Source organism: Syngnathus floridae, chromosome 13 (genome assembly GCF_059516105.1).
Source record: "Syngnathus floridae isolate MCC-2025c chromosome 13, RoL_Sflo_1.0, whole genome shotgun sequence".
Taxonomy (NCBI): domain Eukaryota; kingdom Metazoa; phylum Chordata; class Actinopteri; order Syngnathiformes; family Syngnathidae; genus Syngnathus; species Syngnathus floridae.
The window spans coordinates 5,220,109-5,237,031 of NC_142425.1; the positions used below are offsets into that span (position 1 = coordinate 5,220,109).

Consider the following 16,923-nt stretch of genomic DNA (forward strand, 5'->3'; position numbering starts at 1 on the left):
GGCCACTGCGAACACGAGCACACAGCAGGCACGCACTGTCCGGTTCGTGGATCCTATCAGGCGAACGCAACCCATCTTGTCGTCCCGCGAACGAACGTACACCAGGAGAATGGAAGGCACGGCTGGGCGAGCTGGGTTGGCCACAAGCCTGGCCCGACGTCTTCGCGCTGGCCCCTCTTCCGCTGCCTCGCAGACCCGCTGCCGACGCATCCCAACAATGCTCCAGGACGGAGCAGTCCGAGCTCACGACGCATGCCAACTGGGGGAGGAAGAGCAGGCCAGTCCGGCGCCGCTCCATGACGAACCAGTCCGAGCGCCCTTAATCTCTCCGCACCAAAGTCCAGAACGCCATAAAACCCACTTCCGCCGATGTTGAGCAGAACATGCCCGCCGCACTAGTAGCACGACGTATCACACGAAACGAACACACACAAAACTGCCGGACAAACACTCAGTAAACACTCACAAAACACCGAACGGGACAGAGAGTGGCCGCTGCGTGTGCACGCGCCGCCATCTTGAACTATTATATTTATAACTATATTGTTGGTGGTTGCAACCACCCCCCAAACAATTGTGGTCGTAAAAAAAAATAAAAATAAGCCACTGGTTTATTGGGAGGGACAGAAAACCATATCCCCAAGCCTCTACAAAAGTTGCACTTGTGTACTTGTGCACCCCAGCCTCGTCCGTTCCTTGCGAGAGAGTGTTCCCCAAAGGAGGGGAAGTCCTTTCTAAGAGGAGAAATCGCCTAAATCCCAAGACTGTGGAAAAAATATTGTTCCCGAATCAAAACCAATAATAACAATCCCCCTCAGTTGCACATTCACAAGCACAATCACAAGTAGTCATCTTCATCCATAAGCACACCAGTCTTTCCTTGCTAAATCACAGCAGCCCTTCAAAACATGCGTTCCGTGAACTTTGTTACTGTCTGTCGATATTGATGGTATTTACTCATTGAAACACGATACTCTACTTCCTACACGCGAATGCACATGCAGAGAGAAATTGTATTTCTTTGCATCATGAAGCAAAATGTGAAGGTGAACGTAATTCCCATGAATGGATTGAATTACTCCTGTAGCATGCATCTTTGACCAGCAGGAGGGTTTGCATGCCTCGAGAAATGAACCTATTTGCAAGCCGCTTGTTTGGAAAGCCTCAAAACCCAATGAAGGCCGCTTGGAGGACGAGTGTCGTCCGTCGCACCCTCACCCAGCCCCCGCCTCCACCCCGCTCGTCACAAAGCCGCCGAGCGCATCCAATCCAGAAAGGCCAAATATGCAGAAGACTCGTCAACTTTCAAAGCGTGCTTTCGGGGCGATAATGACGAAAGCATGCAGCCTTTGTCGGCTTTGCTCCCACGTGCTCGTCCGTTCCTCGGCCGATCGAGCGAGCCGACTCAGACTTTTTAACTTTCGTCGCTTGCCGCAATCGACGCAGTCGCCGAGGGGAGGAAACACCGCTTGATCGCGACCAGATGGGGCCGTCCCGACCGCTGCTGCTGCTGCTGCTGCTGCTTCTGCCGCCGCTGCCCCTGGCCTCCTCCGCGGCAGGTAACGCGCGATCGAGCCAGCCAGCGCGCACACAAGTTGCGGAGAATGGAGACGGCAGCTCTTGCCTGGGCCAAGGGAGGAAGCCGTCGCTTAGCTGACGCGCAGGGCCGGTTTTTGCCATGGCCAATATGGGCGCAATACCCGGGGGGGGGGGGGGGGGAATCGCCACTTTTCCAGCTAAGGAACATCCCAAATCTGTTCAGTCTGTGCCCTTATGTCACGGACGTGGTGTCATTTTGCTGCTGAGAGTCGGGTCGATTGTATCTGCAAAACGTTTGTTGGGGGGGCGCAAAAGTAGCCAGGACCACCTTTGCTGACGCGTCTTAATAAAACAGGTGGGTTGACAATAGACAATTCTATCCCGCTATTGTTGTGAACGCGACGGAGTGAAATTAAAGCGTTTGGGCCCGCATACATCTTCAAAGCGCCCGTTGCTGCATGTGACTTTGTCTTGTCGCACGCACGCACGCACACACACACACACACGCACACACACACACGCACACACACACACACACACACACAGTTTAACAGAGACTCGATCAATTCCAAAGCGGATTTGAGTTCAATGTTGTTGGCCAGACGGTCCAGCTGTCGCTACTTTGGCACACGAACCGCTCCACGGTCGAATCAGCACTTTGAGCAGTCTGGTTTGCCTACTTGGATTTGAGTGCAGAGTCCGCTCGAGTAACACTGCGTCGTTCCCTTGTGCTTTTCCAGTGGAATGCTCGAGCGGACAGGGTGTAACTGAGGAGTGCAAGTGCGAGATAAGCAGTGACCTCACATTGAAAGCCACAGGAGCCCCAGCTTCTCCAACAGCCGAATGGAAGAAGGGCACGAAAGTAATCACAGCTGGTGACAGGATCACCTTGACCTCTTCAGCAAGTGAGCTATCCCTGAAGATCACAAACGTGGCAGACAGCGACGCCGGTGACTACACTGTCTCCTACACTGTCTCCAACACCGCCAAAGTCCACACGTTTACTGTCCAACCTTTGGGTGAGTCTGCTGTTGCCACTCGGGCGACTCGTTCAGAAAGCGAAACAAAACAGCGCGTTTATTCTTGCCAGTGTAAAGAGGCGCCCATTATTCAATAATTGCCGATTCCTCCCAAAAGGGGTCGTGGCCCAAAAGAGAACTTTTGGTTTGAGGAAGACAAAAGTTGCCGCGTCAAACGGCTTTGCACTGGAGTGCGTTATGTGTGTCTTTGTCGCCCGAGTCAGCAAGCTCTATGAGTACTTTTTGCTGAGCAACTTGGACCCGAGTCGTGCGTGTGAGTGACACCTGTGCCGCCTCTGCTCTTCGTTCTGCCAGTTGTGTGCACGGTGACTGAAACTCAAGGGAGCTGCAACGTCGTTCAGGGCGAAAACGTCCGATTGAAGTCTGGAAAGGACAACAGCGTCACATGGAGCTTTTCTGAGGCCCCTGTTCCGGCGTGGGGCACGACTGTCAACGGTGACTTGGACATCCTTAACCTGGTGAAGGAAACTCATGAGGGGATGTACAAAGCCAAAGACAGCACGGCACCCACCACAGTCCATAAGACCATCACACTGGGTATTACAGGTAGGTTGCATGTCACCGACAAGTCTCGTGGGGCCTCGTAGTCAGTCGTTTTCGCCAAGAGCGCCCTCGGGCCTTTCCAAAGATGGCGTGTCTCGCTCCTTCGCGTGGTCTTGCCGGGCCCTCAGTGGGGGACCGCGGGAATCGGCGTCCAAAGCGAAACCAAAAAGCCAGCTCACAGGCAGAAGGGGGGCGGGCAGGCAGGCATTGCAACGAGGCACCAGGCGCTTTTGCGGCTCAAAGCCCTCGCCAACGGCTCTTGGGCTCTGAAACGTTTTGCTGCGTCATGCCATTTCGCCTTTTCCCACAGTCCCCCGAGTCAAGCAGGAGCCCAAGGAGAAAAACCTGACAAAGAACAACACCGAACTAGGGCAGTCGAGCTACCAGGTTCAGGTCAAAGCCAGCAGTAGCGGCATACCGAAGATAGGCGCAGAATTGACCCTGGATTGCCTAGTCACCGAGAAGGGAGCCCCCGCCACCGGCGTCATCACCTTCGTGTGGCTCAAGAACGGCGACGTGATGCGCGACCATACCGGCGCCACAGTGGTCTTTAAGGCCCTCATGAAGATGGACGCAGGCACATACGCATGCAAGGTCGGCACAGCCCAGTCGACCGGCTACGTCTTGACTCTGACTGGTGAGTAGTGGCGACGGCCTTGTGGCCCTGTGACCTTTTGACCTGTGGCCCAGTGGGCTTTTGACCTTGTGACCTTGTTTTTGCCTGTCTCCATCTTTTGCAAGGGGGCGCCGTGGCGGCGTCCTACTCGCCGGCGCTGCTGCTGACGCTGAGCCTGCTGCACGCGCTGCTTTGCCTCTTGTGCTACTAAATAGCGGAACGGCGCCCAGCCGCCAGGTCGGTCGGCGCACCGGCTCCACTTCTCCTTGCGTGCTCTGCTGACAAAGGCGCCATTTTGTCTTTGTGCTTGTCCGCAGCTCGTGCCCGGCCGGGAGACGTCAGCTGGGGAGCCACTGCCGTCGTCCTATGAGCACCCAACCCACCCACCCACCGCTACACACAAAAAAAGAAAGAAGAAAAGGTGCAAAAAGTTGAAAAAGAAAAAAACAGCACCTTGGTTGTTATTGCTTCTTTCTTTGCTCGGGGAAGTCGTCGGCCGGTCGGTGTTTTTGTCCTTGCGGTATTGTTGGGGTCGCCGCCCATTTTCAAATAGTCACGTGAATAATGACCCCTCCTCCCTCTGTATCTGTTCCGCTCGCCGCCCCGCGATGTTTGGGAGAAAGCAAAAAGCCGGCGTGTCGCGTAGGGGCGGCATTTATATGGAGGGGCACGTGAAAAGGCTTCCAAAACAAAGGCCGAATAAGGTTCGTTTGGGTGGGGATCGTTGGGCTAACTAAAGCAAAGTGTCTTTTGGATTTTGCTCCTTTGCATGCTGTCTTTGGTCTTATTCACCTTTTTCTGCTAGAGCTAATAAAAGCATTCAATGCACACCTCTGTCTCTTTATTTTGCCCGCCCGCCATTGAAGACGAATGCAAAAAGTATGTCCCGCTCTACGGCTGGTATTCGTGGTCGTCCCGCTAGAGGGAGATGGCGTGCAACTTTTCTGGGCAAAGGAGCGTACCGTTGGCGTTTTGCCAAATGAGGAATTCGTTCACGTGAGTGCTACAAAAGACGAGTAGTCCTTCACTCCGCCGCCTTGCGCTGACCTAAGGAACGACACGTCGAACAAAATTAATCGTAAAAGTGAACCGACGTTTTGTTTTTTTTCTTTTGCAAGATGCGTAAGGTATTGGGCCTTAGCACGATTAATTCCAACCTAATGCAGTGGGCAAGCTTTTGCACAAAGACGTCCGTAGCGGATTAAAAATGACTTTCCTGCATATTGCACTGAACACAAAGGATAAGACTCTGCTCATCCTTTGTCAGCGTGTGTATGTGCGTGTGTATTTTGGGTACAATAGAAACACAATCAGGGACTTCCCGCCGTCCTGATTTTCCATGAATGGGCTGCATTGATGCGTGTTTGAACGATGGGATTTGGGAACCATCTGCCGCTAGACTCGGTACAGTGCGATGAAAGCGTGCCACAAAAGCTGCACCAGAGCAAATACAAGTACACCTTGTCCCTTTTAAATTAGGAGCTGACAAGCTCTTGTTTTCACACAGCTGTCAGAATGCAGAGTTTTGTTCGTGCCTTTATCATGCTTGCGTATTGCTTTTGTACCCGTATCATTATAAATGTGCCTTTATGATAATAAACAAAAATATTTAATTAGAAGAAATATATATGTTTTAGCGTTAATGGTGCCTTTTTACTAGATGGTTGGACTTATTAGGTCCATAATGCTGTTGTGCTTTAGGTGTCACTGTTGTCATTCAGAGAAACCAAAGATTGCGGACAAGTGCATAATACCTACATTGAGGCGCGACCCGTTATCTGTTAAGTGGCTGTCACTTTACTACCCTGGCGTTTCAGCGTACTTTTTTGGACTCGTTTGAATTAAAATACCACGGCGGGAATTGCTGATGGTAGAGGGGTACACTGCCTGTATTGTGTGCCAACATTGTGAGTTTGATTACCATATATGACGGTGTGAACGTCTGTGTGTGTGACACAAAGTCATAATAAATATAAATACATAAACTAATACGGTGTTTATGGTTGTGTTCATCTTGTGGCTTTTAAATCAGACACTGGAGCTATGGGCGTGAATTTGACGTCAGGTGCAAGCCTATAGTTAGATCAACACGGATCGTTTCGCTGCTTTAGGGGGCGGGGCGTTCATAATGATTTAAAAGTTGGTATAGGTGACCCCTGTAAGTTTTGGAAAACTCAGCGCGTGTGCTTGATAAAATTCTCACCCTGACAGACCATTCCCACCAATTTCCCCCCAAACTGTGTATCTTGAGTCCTTTTTTTGGATGCACCTTCTATTTTGACGATTTGCTTTGCCTATGTAGTCCACCCTCTCGGGAGGAATCCTACGGGACTGGGAGAAAGCGTCCTATGTGACCTTTTAGCAAGAGCTAGGTTTTAAGTGAACGCTTTATCCAGTCCACTTCCCTCACTGGCCTCAGCAGACCACCAACAGCTCGCTTGGCAAGTAACACACACACGTACACGCGCACACGCGCACACACATTGAGACTCTCTTAGGAATCCACCAAAGATACATGTCGCTTTCTAAAAATCTCGTCAAAGCTTTGCCAAATGACTCGCATGGCATTCCGTCATGAATGCATAGCATTGCAATTCAAGTGTGACGTACTTTCCATTCATGATGTCCTTTCTTACTTTTACCGCATTCATCTGCATCGGTTTGTTTGTTGTCACAACGCGTGACAAAAAGACGGCCAGTCGAGTGTAACGGAGCTGATTTGACATCAGTCTTTTACTGCCAGAATATCATTTTAAAATGGGAGGGGGGGCTATTGCAGGGACTCCCCCAGTGGCCTTGAGAGCTAATGGAGTTAGCGCTCTCACCAGGGATGCTACTCACCTATGCCCCCTTTTTGTAAAAGCTTTAGCCCTGTAGCAAACAATTGCAGGGAGGGGCCAGCTCGGAAAGAGAATCATCTTCCGCATCTCTCAACATCCTTGTCACGCCGCTTTATGTTTTGGCGGCGAGGCGAAAGCTCCCCTGCGACTGCGACGGCATTCGTCTGCCATCGAGCGATACCGACACGGTGTGAGATCTCGCCGCGTCTAACTTGTGACTCTCCTTGTAAACGCGTTGCCGATCAATACACACTTCGGCCAGACAAGCTAGCAGATGCAGCGGGATCCTTGACAAGCGCCGATCAATATGGCTGCGCTCCGAATCCCTCACTCACTCGAGTGTTTGCCTTTTGGTACAACTGGTTGCAGACTCGGGTCTTCGATCTATCTTCAAAAGTAATCAACCGCGATGGAAATCAAATCATGCTTAATGCCAAAACAAAAGAGCCTTTTTTTGTTTCTGGGGTATTGTTTAGATTTTTTGGCTGAGACAAAACAAGATGACGTAAGATGGGTAGTTTGTTATGGAAGGTTGGCAGCCAACTCTATTTTGTGACAAAAGCAATGTAATTAAAATAAAAAATGTACTTAATTCTTGAACCAACATTTTTGCAAATGCCCACATACATTTTTAATCTTAACTTCTTCTTGTACAATAAAAATGCAGCTTCCTCTCGAACCATGATCTCCTCCTTCCCAAAAATCTGACTTGACCCCAGTAAAATTGTGACTCTTGACAGCAAAGAGCCAAATTTTGAATTTGTCGCGCCGTCTGCAGTTCAAACTGCCCAGCGCCTCCCCAAGGGAGGCCGATCGAAGATGTTACATGTGAAGTGGCTGTCAAGACGATTCCGTCAGACGCTGTTTAAAGATGCTGACACACCATGTTTGGGATACCCGCGTCTTGTTGCAAGTGATGGCAGGCTTTTAGTCCCGTTTCTTCCTTCCTTTCCACCACCACTCCCCCTTCCCCCTCACACCCAAACTGCCCTGATCCGTTTAAATGTTCACTCGAGTGCGCCGAGTCCCGTTTCACCTGCCACATGCGTCTCCTGACACTTCCTGCCTACTCAAGCCTTCCTTTTCAGGTCATGTGCCCGCAACCCCTTTGACTTTAATTGAAGACTTTTTCTCCTCAAACTTTTGCTTCAAAAAATACAGCAGGGTTGTTTTTCATCACGTAAAGAGCAGGCTGATTGAAATGAATAACTTCCAGGGATAAACCAAATGGTCAGTTTTTGCTGCAATGCTTTACAGACATGTAATGACGCATCCTCAACCTGAAATGTCCGCTTCAAATCAAAACTTTTTCCTTTTTTGCTTACTCGAACCAGGAACCTTTGACATTTCAAGCCAGAACCCAAGTCTCTTTTTTTTTTTTTTTTTTTTCTTTCTAACACTACAGTATGGATTGTTAGAATATCAGAGTCAAGTAAGCCAATCATGATTTGGTGACGGCACTTCCATTTGGCCACCTTCGAATCACCACCGATTTGTGCACAGCCCTACTGAATTGAACATTTCCTGAGGGACCGACTTTTTTTATATTTTGTGTGAGCGGAGCCTAAAACTCTAAACTTGAGTAAAATTCAGCACCCCAAATCCAGTATAACATAAACCCATGAAATTTGGTGTCCCGAGTGTGCCCACAAAAATGTCAGAAAATAGCTAAGCAAGTCTACCATTCTTTGTATGAAGTGGCCATGGGTTAGGGTTAGGGTTAACCTAACCTAACCCTAACCATTTCTCTTAAATGTTTTTTGATTAAATTTGTCTTGCGGTTAGCACAATGTTTCAGTTTTATAATCGCTTGTGGGCGGAGCTTAACAGCACTATTTGACGTTGATTTTGGTGAGGTTTATGAGCAAATACGAGTTTTTGTGATAATTATGAAAGCTTTGCAGGGCGGGGATCAGATTCCGGTTTGGCTCATCAATGTTGCAAAGGATGCCGGAGGGAGAATGGGAGAGCCGCTGCACTACCACGATCCATTTCTTTCCACTGCCTTTCGGCCCTTTTCTCTCTCTCACAGTATACGTAATGTGTGGGAGTGTGATTAAAAGCAGATTTGCTCCGGCTAAAAAGTCCCCTTTGGATGCAAGATTTAAAACATGGGAATACGGCGAGGCTCTCCCTGGTTCTCTGGGCCCTTGGAAGTACTTTTACCCGATGGCGGGATCCGTCACCTGGGCTTTGATCCTGCCGCAGTGTGACACATGACCACACAAGACCCCCGGATGGGCATTAGCGCAGGCTTCAGCACACTCGACATCCGCCGCCGCCGCCGCTCAAATCATTCATTAAATCAGAACACAAAAAGTAACTTTACTTGAATGCCTGCCCATCAATATTTCATGGCGGCTGAGGATGAATCTTTGTCATTTTTGCACTGCTTCCTCTGGCTGCGGTGAGGCTCTTATGGATCGGCCTTCTTCGGGCGCGCTGTTGACGGTTGGCATGAATATTTCAGGGAGATTCATCGGCGACATCGTCGCCCCGGTTCGCAAAGCCACGTCGGCCTCATTTACATACGTATCTTTGAGTTATTTATTTGAACATGCTAATGTACACGCACGCAAGTGCGAATGTACGTGACGTGAAGTGTTCATGGCTGCCCGAAAACACAAACATTTAAAAATAACAACACAACAAATGATTCACGTCTCCAACCATATGAACATTTAATACAACGCTGTGACTTGTATCGACCAAATTCCAAATTAATGAAATGTTTCAGATAAGGCTCTGTAAGACAAATTATTGGAGACATTTCCACCTACTGGCCTGGCATACTTACTGTAAGCACATCTGTATTTTTTCAGATTTTTAATTTTACAATGTATCTTTTAATAAAAAAAAAAAAGTTGTGAGGACAAATTTTTCTAGGAAAAAAAATTGTCTTGGGTATAGTTGAATAAAATGATCTTACCAGACTGTAGTCATATTTCAGAGAAGTAAATTCACGCCTGTGATGTAAAAGTGGCTTGTATCTCATTTGTGATTAAAAGCCATTTCAAGACAGCATTGATGTCCAAAAAAAGAGAAAAGAAAAACATGCGAAGGCTTTTGTCAGAATGTAAGAACACGAGGGCGCTAAAAGGCCATAACATGCCAACTTGTCACTTGTGCTCAAACTCGTGTTTTATTGCCCCTGAAGACAAGAAAAGCTTCATCCCGTCACGCTGCTCTTAAGCGTCCTTTTAATGTCACCCGTAGCAATCGCTCTTTGTCTTCTCACACAAACACACACACAAGACAGAGAAGTGGAGGAGGCAGAATGTCTGCTGATCTCGGAATGACTCGGGTCTGGTCACCATCGGTAAGGTGCTCAGCTCACACGCAATCGTTTTCTGATATGTGATGCTAAATGAAGCGGCTAAACACACGCACACATCAAGTCAGATACATGCACACACGCCCGTGCACACCCCTCCCCCCCGACTCACGCTGTTCGGGGCCCCAGACCCGACTAATGGAAAGCTTTCAAGGTGGCCTCATCATTTGGCCCCCGCCGATTTCTAATATGTGACCGTGTGTGTGTGTGTGTGTCTGTGTGTGTGTGCGTGTGCGTGTGTGTGTGTGTGTGTGTGGCCTTGGATTTAGACTCACTCACACACACAAGCACCTTGGGACGTGCCATTAGAAACAAGTCTAAAAACTGAAAAGAACAATACATCACTGCCTCCCATCAAATCTGGGTGCACCATAATCCTGTGTGTGTGTTTTGTGTGTGTGTTTTGTATCTGTTTTGTGTGTGCGTGGGGTAGGTTTGTGTATGTGTTGTGTACGTGTGTGTGTTTTTTGTATGTTTGTTGTGCGTCGCTCACCAAAAGTATAAAGTGACGGTGTTAAATTAGTGTTATGGAGCTCACTGTGTCTCTTGTTATTATTTTCATGCTCTCCCTTCTTTTCTTACTGCTGCGTCATGAATAATTTGTGCATGCGCCTTGTTGCAGCGCTGACAGCTGCTTTGCACTGTTTGTCACATCAGGTGAATAATGAATAAGCCTCCATGTTGAAGAAAAGATGGGGGTGGGGGGGCATGTCATGTGTATGACCCAAACTTTGCAGAACTCTTTGAATCCGGCATTGAGTTAATCACTGCCGTGAGCTTGCAGGCTCAATGCGCAGAAGTCGTCAGACCTGTACAAAACAAAGCCGAGCAAATATTATGACAACACACACTCGAGTATAACGAGGTGCCGGGTAACTGGAGGGCAGTGGTCCCGCTCACACTCTTTGTGCTTTCCACTAATCAGCAGCTTGTCTCTTTACAGTTAAACAAGCGCAAACCTCTGTCCTCTGTTTTGCATAAACACCCGAAACAATACAATGAGTTGATGAACAGCCCATGCTGTCTTTTAGTACTTTACAATTTGATGTACTGTATGTGCAGCATAGATTTATTTATTTGAATCCCTTTTTAAAAGGCCCAAGAAACCCACAGGTTCTATTAATAAATCATAAAAAAAAAGACACGGTCCAGCCCGGGCCTAGCCGTGATTGATTTTGTGCACGTGGCCCGAGGCATGACGGGAATGTGGTTACATTTAATGGAAGCTCCTTCTTTTTTTCCCTGAGATTGACTTTTTTCTCCTACTCTCTGTGGAACATGAAATGTTAATTAAACAAATAATTGTAAGATATTAACATCCTTATTTTACCAGTGTGATGTTTTCTTTCTGCAAGACACCCCAGCCCACGCAGCCATCCTCATCCTCGTCTTCATCGTGCCCTTTTTTTTTTGTGGCCTTTAAAATATTTAAAATGCCTCCACAGACCTCGCTCATGTTGACCAAATGAGGCGTGAGCAAGCAAAATCTTTGTCAGTCACTGATTTCAATCACCAAGTGCACAGAAAAGAACACTCTTATTCTTATTCTCAATGTTTTGATATCATTGTTATCAGGAAGGTGATTTACTGCAGCTCATCAGGTACTCAGCGTCTTCTTCGTCATCTTCTTGTTGATGACCAGGGGCGCAATTGGCAACCGTAAGAAAAAACTCAAAACAAACATAAGAAATCAGCATGTTGTTGATGGTGTAAACACATGATCCAGGTGGCCAAAACAAACATGTCGACAGCACACGCAATCACAGCAAAAATACCAACTTGGAAAGAAACAATGGTCAAATCTGTCTTAGCAAAGAAAGCACACAAAAAAACCACATTAAAAAAAAAGCCCCAGACCAAAAATCACAAAGAATCCACATTAAAAACATCACATGAAAATTTTACACACGTCTATGTAAAAATCCACATTAAAAAAAATCAAACAAAAAAGCACAAATGAATTACCCAATAAAATCCAACTTTAAAAGCATGCCTTTAATGTACAACTGGTCCCAAACGAAACAAAGCATTCCATCAGAGGGAGGCTGCATATCAACTTGAGGTTTGAACACACAACCTTTAGGTTGGGGGACTAACACTGTATCACTTGCCCGCACAACCTGCTGCATCTTGGAATCCGAACCCAGGCTAATATTTGTCTATCACCCACAAAGTACAAAAATAACCCAAAAAACATGAAAAATAACAAATAAGGCACACAATGACATCCACATAAAAATCATAGTTTTTTAAATGTTCATTTACCAGTCATTCATTGTTTTTATGCACAAATTGAGACGACTCCTTCAATCGCGTTCTATTTGTCTTTAATAAATCATCTCATGTATTGTCGTTTGGTTGAAAACAATTTTTGTAGGTTTGTCAAATCATTCATTCATTCATTCATTCATTCATTCATTCATTCATTCATTCATTCATTCATTCATTCTGCCGTTTATTGCAGTTTGGTCAAAGCAGGAGGAGAAAACATTTGAGTGGTGAGAACAGAAAAAGAAAATGCTCAAATCTGACTTGATATTTTGCCAGCATGACTTCAGAGGTTGAGTGACAACAAACATAAGATTCTAATCTCTAGTATTTTATGTATGTATTTTTTTTAGTGTTTAACCTCTCTATATATCAGTATGGACATTTTTGGTATAAGACCCATTCAACATGAATTAATCTGCGCTATTGGTGCTTTTGAGAAGTCTGTCTTTTACTTTTACGTTGTCCTTCCGGTAGCAACATATTTGATGGTGGTGGCTTAACAGACGAGGACAGGTCCCAGGACAGAAGACAAACAAGCATTGGCAAAAAAGTCTGTTAGCGCCTTGCCGTCACTTGATCCCGTGCTGCGTGTCCTTGTGCCTGCGCAGGTCAACCTTCCTCTGGAACCCTTTGCTGCAGAGGTGGCAGGCGAAGGGCTTGTAGCCGCTGTGTTTGCGACTGTGCGTGATAAGGTTGGAGCTCTGGCTGAAGGCCTTGCCGCACACCTGGCACTTGTGCGGCTTTTCCCCCGTGTGGATGAAGGTGTGCTTCTTCATGTCCGACTTCTGATGGAAGCGCTTGCCGCAGTACTGGCAGGCGTAGGGACGCGTGTCCGAGTGGATCAGGAGGTGCGTGGACAGCGTGGACGAGCGCTTGAAGCTCTTGCCGCAGATCTTGCAGTCGAAGCTCCTCTCCTGCAGCGGGGCGGTCAGGAGTCAATCATGAGTCACCAACTCGTGCCCGACTAATTAATCGGCCTTAATATAAAATCTGTTTATATTTTTGCAGATAGAAAAATGACAACATAAGACTGACCTGCGAGTGCACGGCCTTGTGCTGCTCCAGACTGACGGCATGTCCAAAGGTTTTGCTGCAGACAGGGCACGCGAAGGGCCGAGTCCCGCTGTGGGACCTGCGAACGTGCACCTCCAGCCCATGCGGAGTGGAGAAGACCTGCCAAACGCGGGCAAAATTGGATTATTTGCTGCAACAACATGGATGCAATTTTTTCTTCTCCACTTAGACAAATGTGTCGTCATCCGCTAAGGTTGAAAGTAGTAATCAGCCTCTTTTGACAAAGTAATGAGAACTAGAAATAGCTGTTTTCAAATGTAGGGGTCAGTAAATTGTAAAGACAAAAATACTCAAGAAGCTGAAAAATCTAGTGTGCCATCAGAGATCATTGGGTAGTAAATTATCCAATTTCAACTTAGTGGTCTGAAATTTATTATGAATTAGTTCTTCCAAGTGTGACGTGTTGTGACAGGTACAGCAATTAAATGCTCCTTCGCTAGATGGCAGAATTATTTTTTCGTGACATTTTTGTTGATATGTTGAACCTGCGTCTTGCGTCCCACCAATTATGAGATAGCGCGTGTGTGCGTGGTGCTGCAGCCCCACTTCCTCTAAAGTCTCACCTTGCTGCATTTGACACATTTGAAGGCGCCGTGGAGCGCCAGGCTGGCGCAAACATCCGGCGGGGCCTCGCGGTGGGCCTCAAGGTGGTGGGCGTGCAGGGCCCCCCTGTCGTGGAAGAGCAGTGAGGCGACGGCGTGGCGGCCGTAAGTCCGCAGCGCCTGCTGAGCGTAAGCGGACGACTGCTGGAGCACCTGCGCGCCCGGCTCCGCGTAAAAGCCGTGCACCGAAGGGACCGTGGCTGGATAGAGGCCCTGCACAACGGGGGTTGAGTATCCGCTCCAATCGTACGGCCGGAAGGGAACTGAAAAGGCCGTCGTATCGTCCATCAAAGGGGAAAAAGACTTGAGCGAATCTACTGGAAGAAAAGAGGACGGTAACTTTAAACGTAGACTTAACGTCAACCGATTCTGGCGGCAAAAATATAAAATCATACAAGTGATATTTTTAGCGGCAAATCAGAATTAATTCCATCATTGTGCGTACCAGGCGAGGCAGACGGGGACGGTGGCCTCCAGAAGCCTTCATAGTCCGGCGAGGACGGGCACAGACCGCCTGCGCAGCTTGACGGGGACTTGGGAGAGGAGTCAGCCGCCTTTGGAACGAGGCAACCCAGAGAGAGAGCCGACGCGTCCGCGGTCACCACCGCTTCCTCTGCGGGAAAGCTCCACGCGGAACCGGACGGGTCCGCAGGAGGATACCCACCACCATCACTCCAAGGACCTACTCCGCCACCAATGCAAAAAGTCATTTGGGCAGTTTTCAATAATTCTCTAAACGAATCTAAAAATAATAATTTGGTCACGACTATAACTAAAGAAAAAAATGATGTTTTTTCCCTCTGTCATTAAGGTAAAACAATTTTTATCCCGATAATATGCTGTAATTGTGCGGAGACACAGGGCTATTTAGTACTAATGTTTATTTTAACATAATACAACAATATTTTATTTCATTGTTTTAATTAAAACCCCGTAAACGTGTTTAATTATAAAACAATTAAATTGAGGTTTGAAAATGTCATCTTTTTGCGTCAGTGTCAAGAGACTAAATTTTTGTAACATCACAACAGAAAAATACAATTTGTCATGATTTAACCGTAAGAGTGAGAACGTCAGAATCGACGTGGTTATTTCAACAGTGCACGTTTTTCCCCAGCACTTTCCACTTGACTTCACTCAAATCATTTTGTAGTATAACAAATAGAAGAATATGAACAATTTGTCTAATTTTAATATTGTAATAGTAATTTGTAATAGTTGTAATTTATTTTAATGGTTGATCGTTTTTATTGTTACAGCGACAAAAAATATAGACACTGTCATTTTAAACGTAATAGCGTGAAAATGTGTGCGTCTGCTAACTCGTAATATTTAATTTATTGGTAAAACAAGTAGAGTTGCGTTTTCTCCTCCACTGGGGAATACGTTTCTAATCACATCACAACGAAAAATACAAAGTGTCATATTTTAATGTATTCACAGTGCTTAAAAATCGTGTAAAATATTTGTTTTACAGTCAGCGTTGAGATTTTGGGAGAAAAATTAACAGATGGTCACAGTTTCTAAAAATGTATTTAGTGTCTAATTAATTCACTGCCATTCCCCATGACTCAGAGAAAATGTCAAGTTTGAAAGGAAATGTCATGCATGTGGTTGTTACCTGTGCAGTCGTGCAGTGCTCGTGGCTGATGATAGGTGTGAGCCCTCTTGCTCTTCACCAGGAAGGAGCGAGGCATCCTCTCCGCTGCGCTCTTCTCTTAATTCTCCTCTTTTCTTTCTTCTGCTTACTGCTGCCTTTCAAGCGAGAGGCCACGACGCGCATGCGCAAGGACGCCAGCCGCCCGCCAGGTGTCACGCGCACAGGTGACGCCGAGGAAGAGGACGAGGAAGATGAGCCCCCAGGCGCTTTCACTATCCCGCACACAATAGAAGCTTTATTTATTTATTTGTTGTCAATTTAGCTGGACGAGAGGGGGGGACTCGTTCGACACCTGTGGGTTTAACAGCAATTATCGTGATTATTTTATTATTAATAACACTGTAAACAAAATACTGTATCACCGGGGATGCTTAAAAAAAATCACCCTTTTCACCGGACTCTATTTGGAATGTTAATTACAGTGTATGACCAATTGTGTTTTTAGAAATGAAAATCGCATTTATAATCCAGTTATAACATTTAGGGCAATGCAGAGATAAACTCTGAACTAGAGGACTAGATTTTCACAGAATATTTTTTAAGATGCTTAACCAACCTTTTCAGCAAATAAAAAAGCGAATGTACACGAATATAAAGTAGTGTACAGGGAAAAGCGCACGGCCTGATGTGTGACGTCAGGCGTAGCAATCACGTGGTTAGTTCTACGCTCGCGAGCTCCCTTTGCGGCTGTTTTCATTTTGTTTTTGCCTGTTTTCCCGTTCAGTAAAAGAAGCGTCAATCTTTCTGTCTGTTTTGTGAATCTCTTTATATGACAGGATCCTTACAAGATGCAGAAAATATCCAAACTGGAGGCGCGCACGCAGTATACACGCAAATTATGGCCGTACGGATGCACGTCGCCAATCAGAAGGAGCAGAATCGCGACAGGATGCGAGTAGGGACACGTGCCTGAGCTCGATTAGACTTCCGCCCAGCGAGAAGCCCGTAGATAGGACGCCGTGGACGATAAAAACGAGCACGTGTACATACGCCAGCGTTTCCTGCCAGCAAGTGCGCACACGTCACTGAATATGAGTACAAAAATTTAACAAGGATTTCAGTTTAAAAATGATGTATAGTAAGGCTTCAAAAGGGCCCATGTCTAGCAAGTTTTTAAAAATGACTAAGGATTTAAAAATGACCATGTATAGTGGGGCTTTTATTTTAAACGTGAAGGCTTTTATTAAAAAATAAGTCCATCACAGAACATATTTGTCTTGTAGTCTCACAGGGCAACCATCGTGAATGGATTAAAAAAAAAAAAAAAAGTCTTGTACTCTGCGATTATAAGGGGTTACATTCAGAGTTTGACACCCCTGCTGTACGGAATCCATGTCAGTAAATCACAGCAGAGATCTAAAGGCGCACTCAATAATCACACACACTCGATTTTTGAGTGACAGA

At 46.6% G+C, this 16,923-nt stretch overlaps 2 protein-coding genes and 1 long non-coding RNA gene across 4 annotated transcripts; 2 read left to right on the plus strand and 1 right to left on the minus strand.

The window, feature by feature from the left end:
- The first annotated feature begins 1,325 nt into the window (after window positions 1–1,325).
- Window positions 1,326–4,566, plus strand: LOC148388270 (uncharacterized). The gene is made up of 6 exons (XM_088394974.1): window positions 1,326–1,559; window positions 2,280–2,558; window positions 2,874–3,125; window positions 3,433–3,759; window positions 3,864–3,975; window positions 4,056–4,566. The coding sequence occupies exons 1-5, from the start codon at window positions 1,484–1,486 to the stop codon at window positions 3,947–3,949; spliced, it is 1,020 nt and encodes a 339-aa protein (XP_088251100.1). The 5' UTR covers window positions 1,326–1,483; the 3' UTR covers window positions 3,950–3,975; window positions 4,056–4,566.
- A 1,292-nt stretch (window positions 4,567–5,858) lies between these two features.
- LOC148388271 (uncharacterized) lies at window positions 5,859–13,690 on the plus strand. The gene is made up of 3 exons (XR_015861979.1): window positions 5,859–6,179; window positions 12,792–13,031; window positions 13,192–13,690. It is a non-coding gene; the product is annotated as an uncharacterized LOC148388271 (long non-coding RNA).
- On the minus strand, window positions 12,223–16,376 carry gfi1ab (growth factor independent 1A transcription repressor b). 2 transcript variants are annotated; one of them, XM_088393281.1, is made up of 6 exons: window positions 16,305–16,376; window positions 15,481–15,731; window positions 14,305–14,541; window positions 13,821–14,176; window positions 13,219–13,356; window positions 12,223–13,097 (listed from the first exon to the last, which is right to left on the minus strand). In XM_088393281.1, the coding sequence occupies exons 2-6, from the start codon at window positions 15,554–15,556 to the stop codon at window positions 12,753–12,755; spliced, it is 1,152 nt and encodes a 383-aa protein (XP_088249407.1). In that variant the 5' UTR covers window positions 15,557–15,731; window positions 16,305–16,376; the 3' UTR covers window positions 12,223–12,752. The 2 variants fall into 2 exon arrangements, with proteins under 2 accessions (XP_088249407.1, XP_088249408.1); XM_088393282.1 differs by lacking the exon at window positions 16,305–16,376 and having other exon boundaries at window positions 13,821–14,173; window positions 15,481–16,231.
- Window positions 16,377–16,923: the final 547 nt, after the last annotated feature.

What these genes read in the sequence shown, in the direction of transcription:
- LOC148388270 (XM_088394974.1), top strand. Translation starts at nt 1,484, where the DNA reads ATGGGGCCGTCCCGACCGCTGCTGCTGCTGCTGCTGCTGCTTCTGCCG. An exon ending in CCTGGCCTCCTCCGCGGCAG is followed by an intron (nt 1,560 to 2,279) that starts GTAACGCGCGAT and finishes GTGCTTTTCCAG; the next exon opens with TGGAATGCTCGAGCGGACAG. An exon ending in CATCACACTGGGTATTACAG is followed by an intron (nt 3,126 to 3,432) that starts GTAGGTTGCATG and finishes CTTTTCCCACAG; the next exon opens with TCCCCCGAGTCAAGCAGGAG.
- gfi1ab (XM_088393281.1), bottom strand. Translation starts at nt 15,556, where the DNA reads ATGCCTCGCTCCTTCCTGGTGAAGAGCAAGAGGGCTCACACCTATCAT. An exon ending in GTCCCCGTCTGCCTCGCCTG is followed by an intron (nt 14,177 to 14,304) that starts GTACGCACAATG and finishes CTTTTCTTCCAG; the next exon opens with TAGATTCGCTCAAGTCTTTT. An exon ending in AATGTGTCAAATGCAGCAAG is followed by an intron (nt 13,357 to 13,820) that starts GTGAGACTTTAG and finishes CGCGTTTGGCAG; the next exon opens with GTCTTCTCCACTCCGCATGG.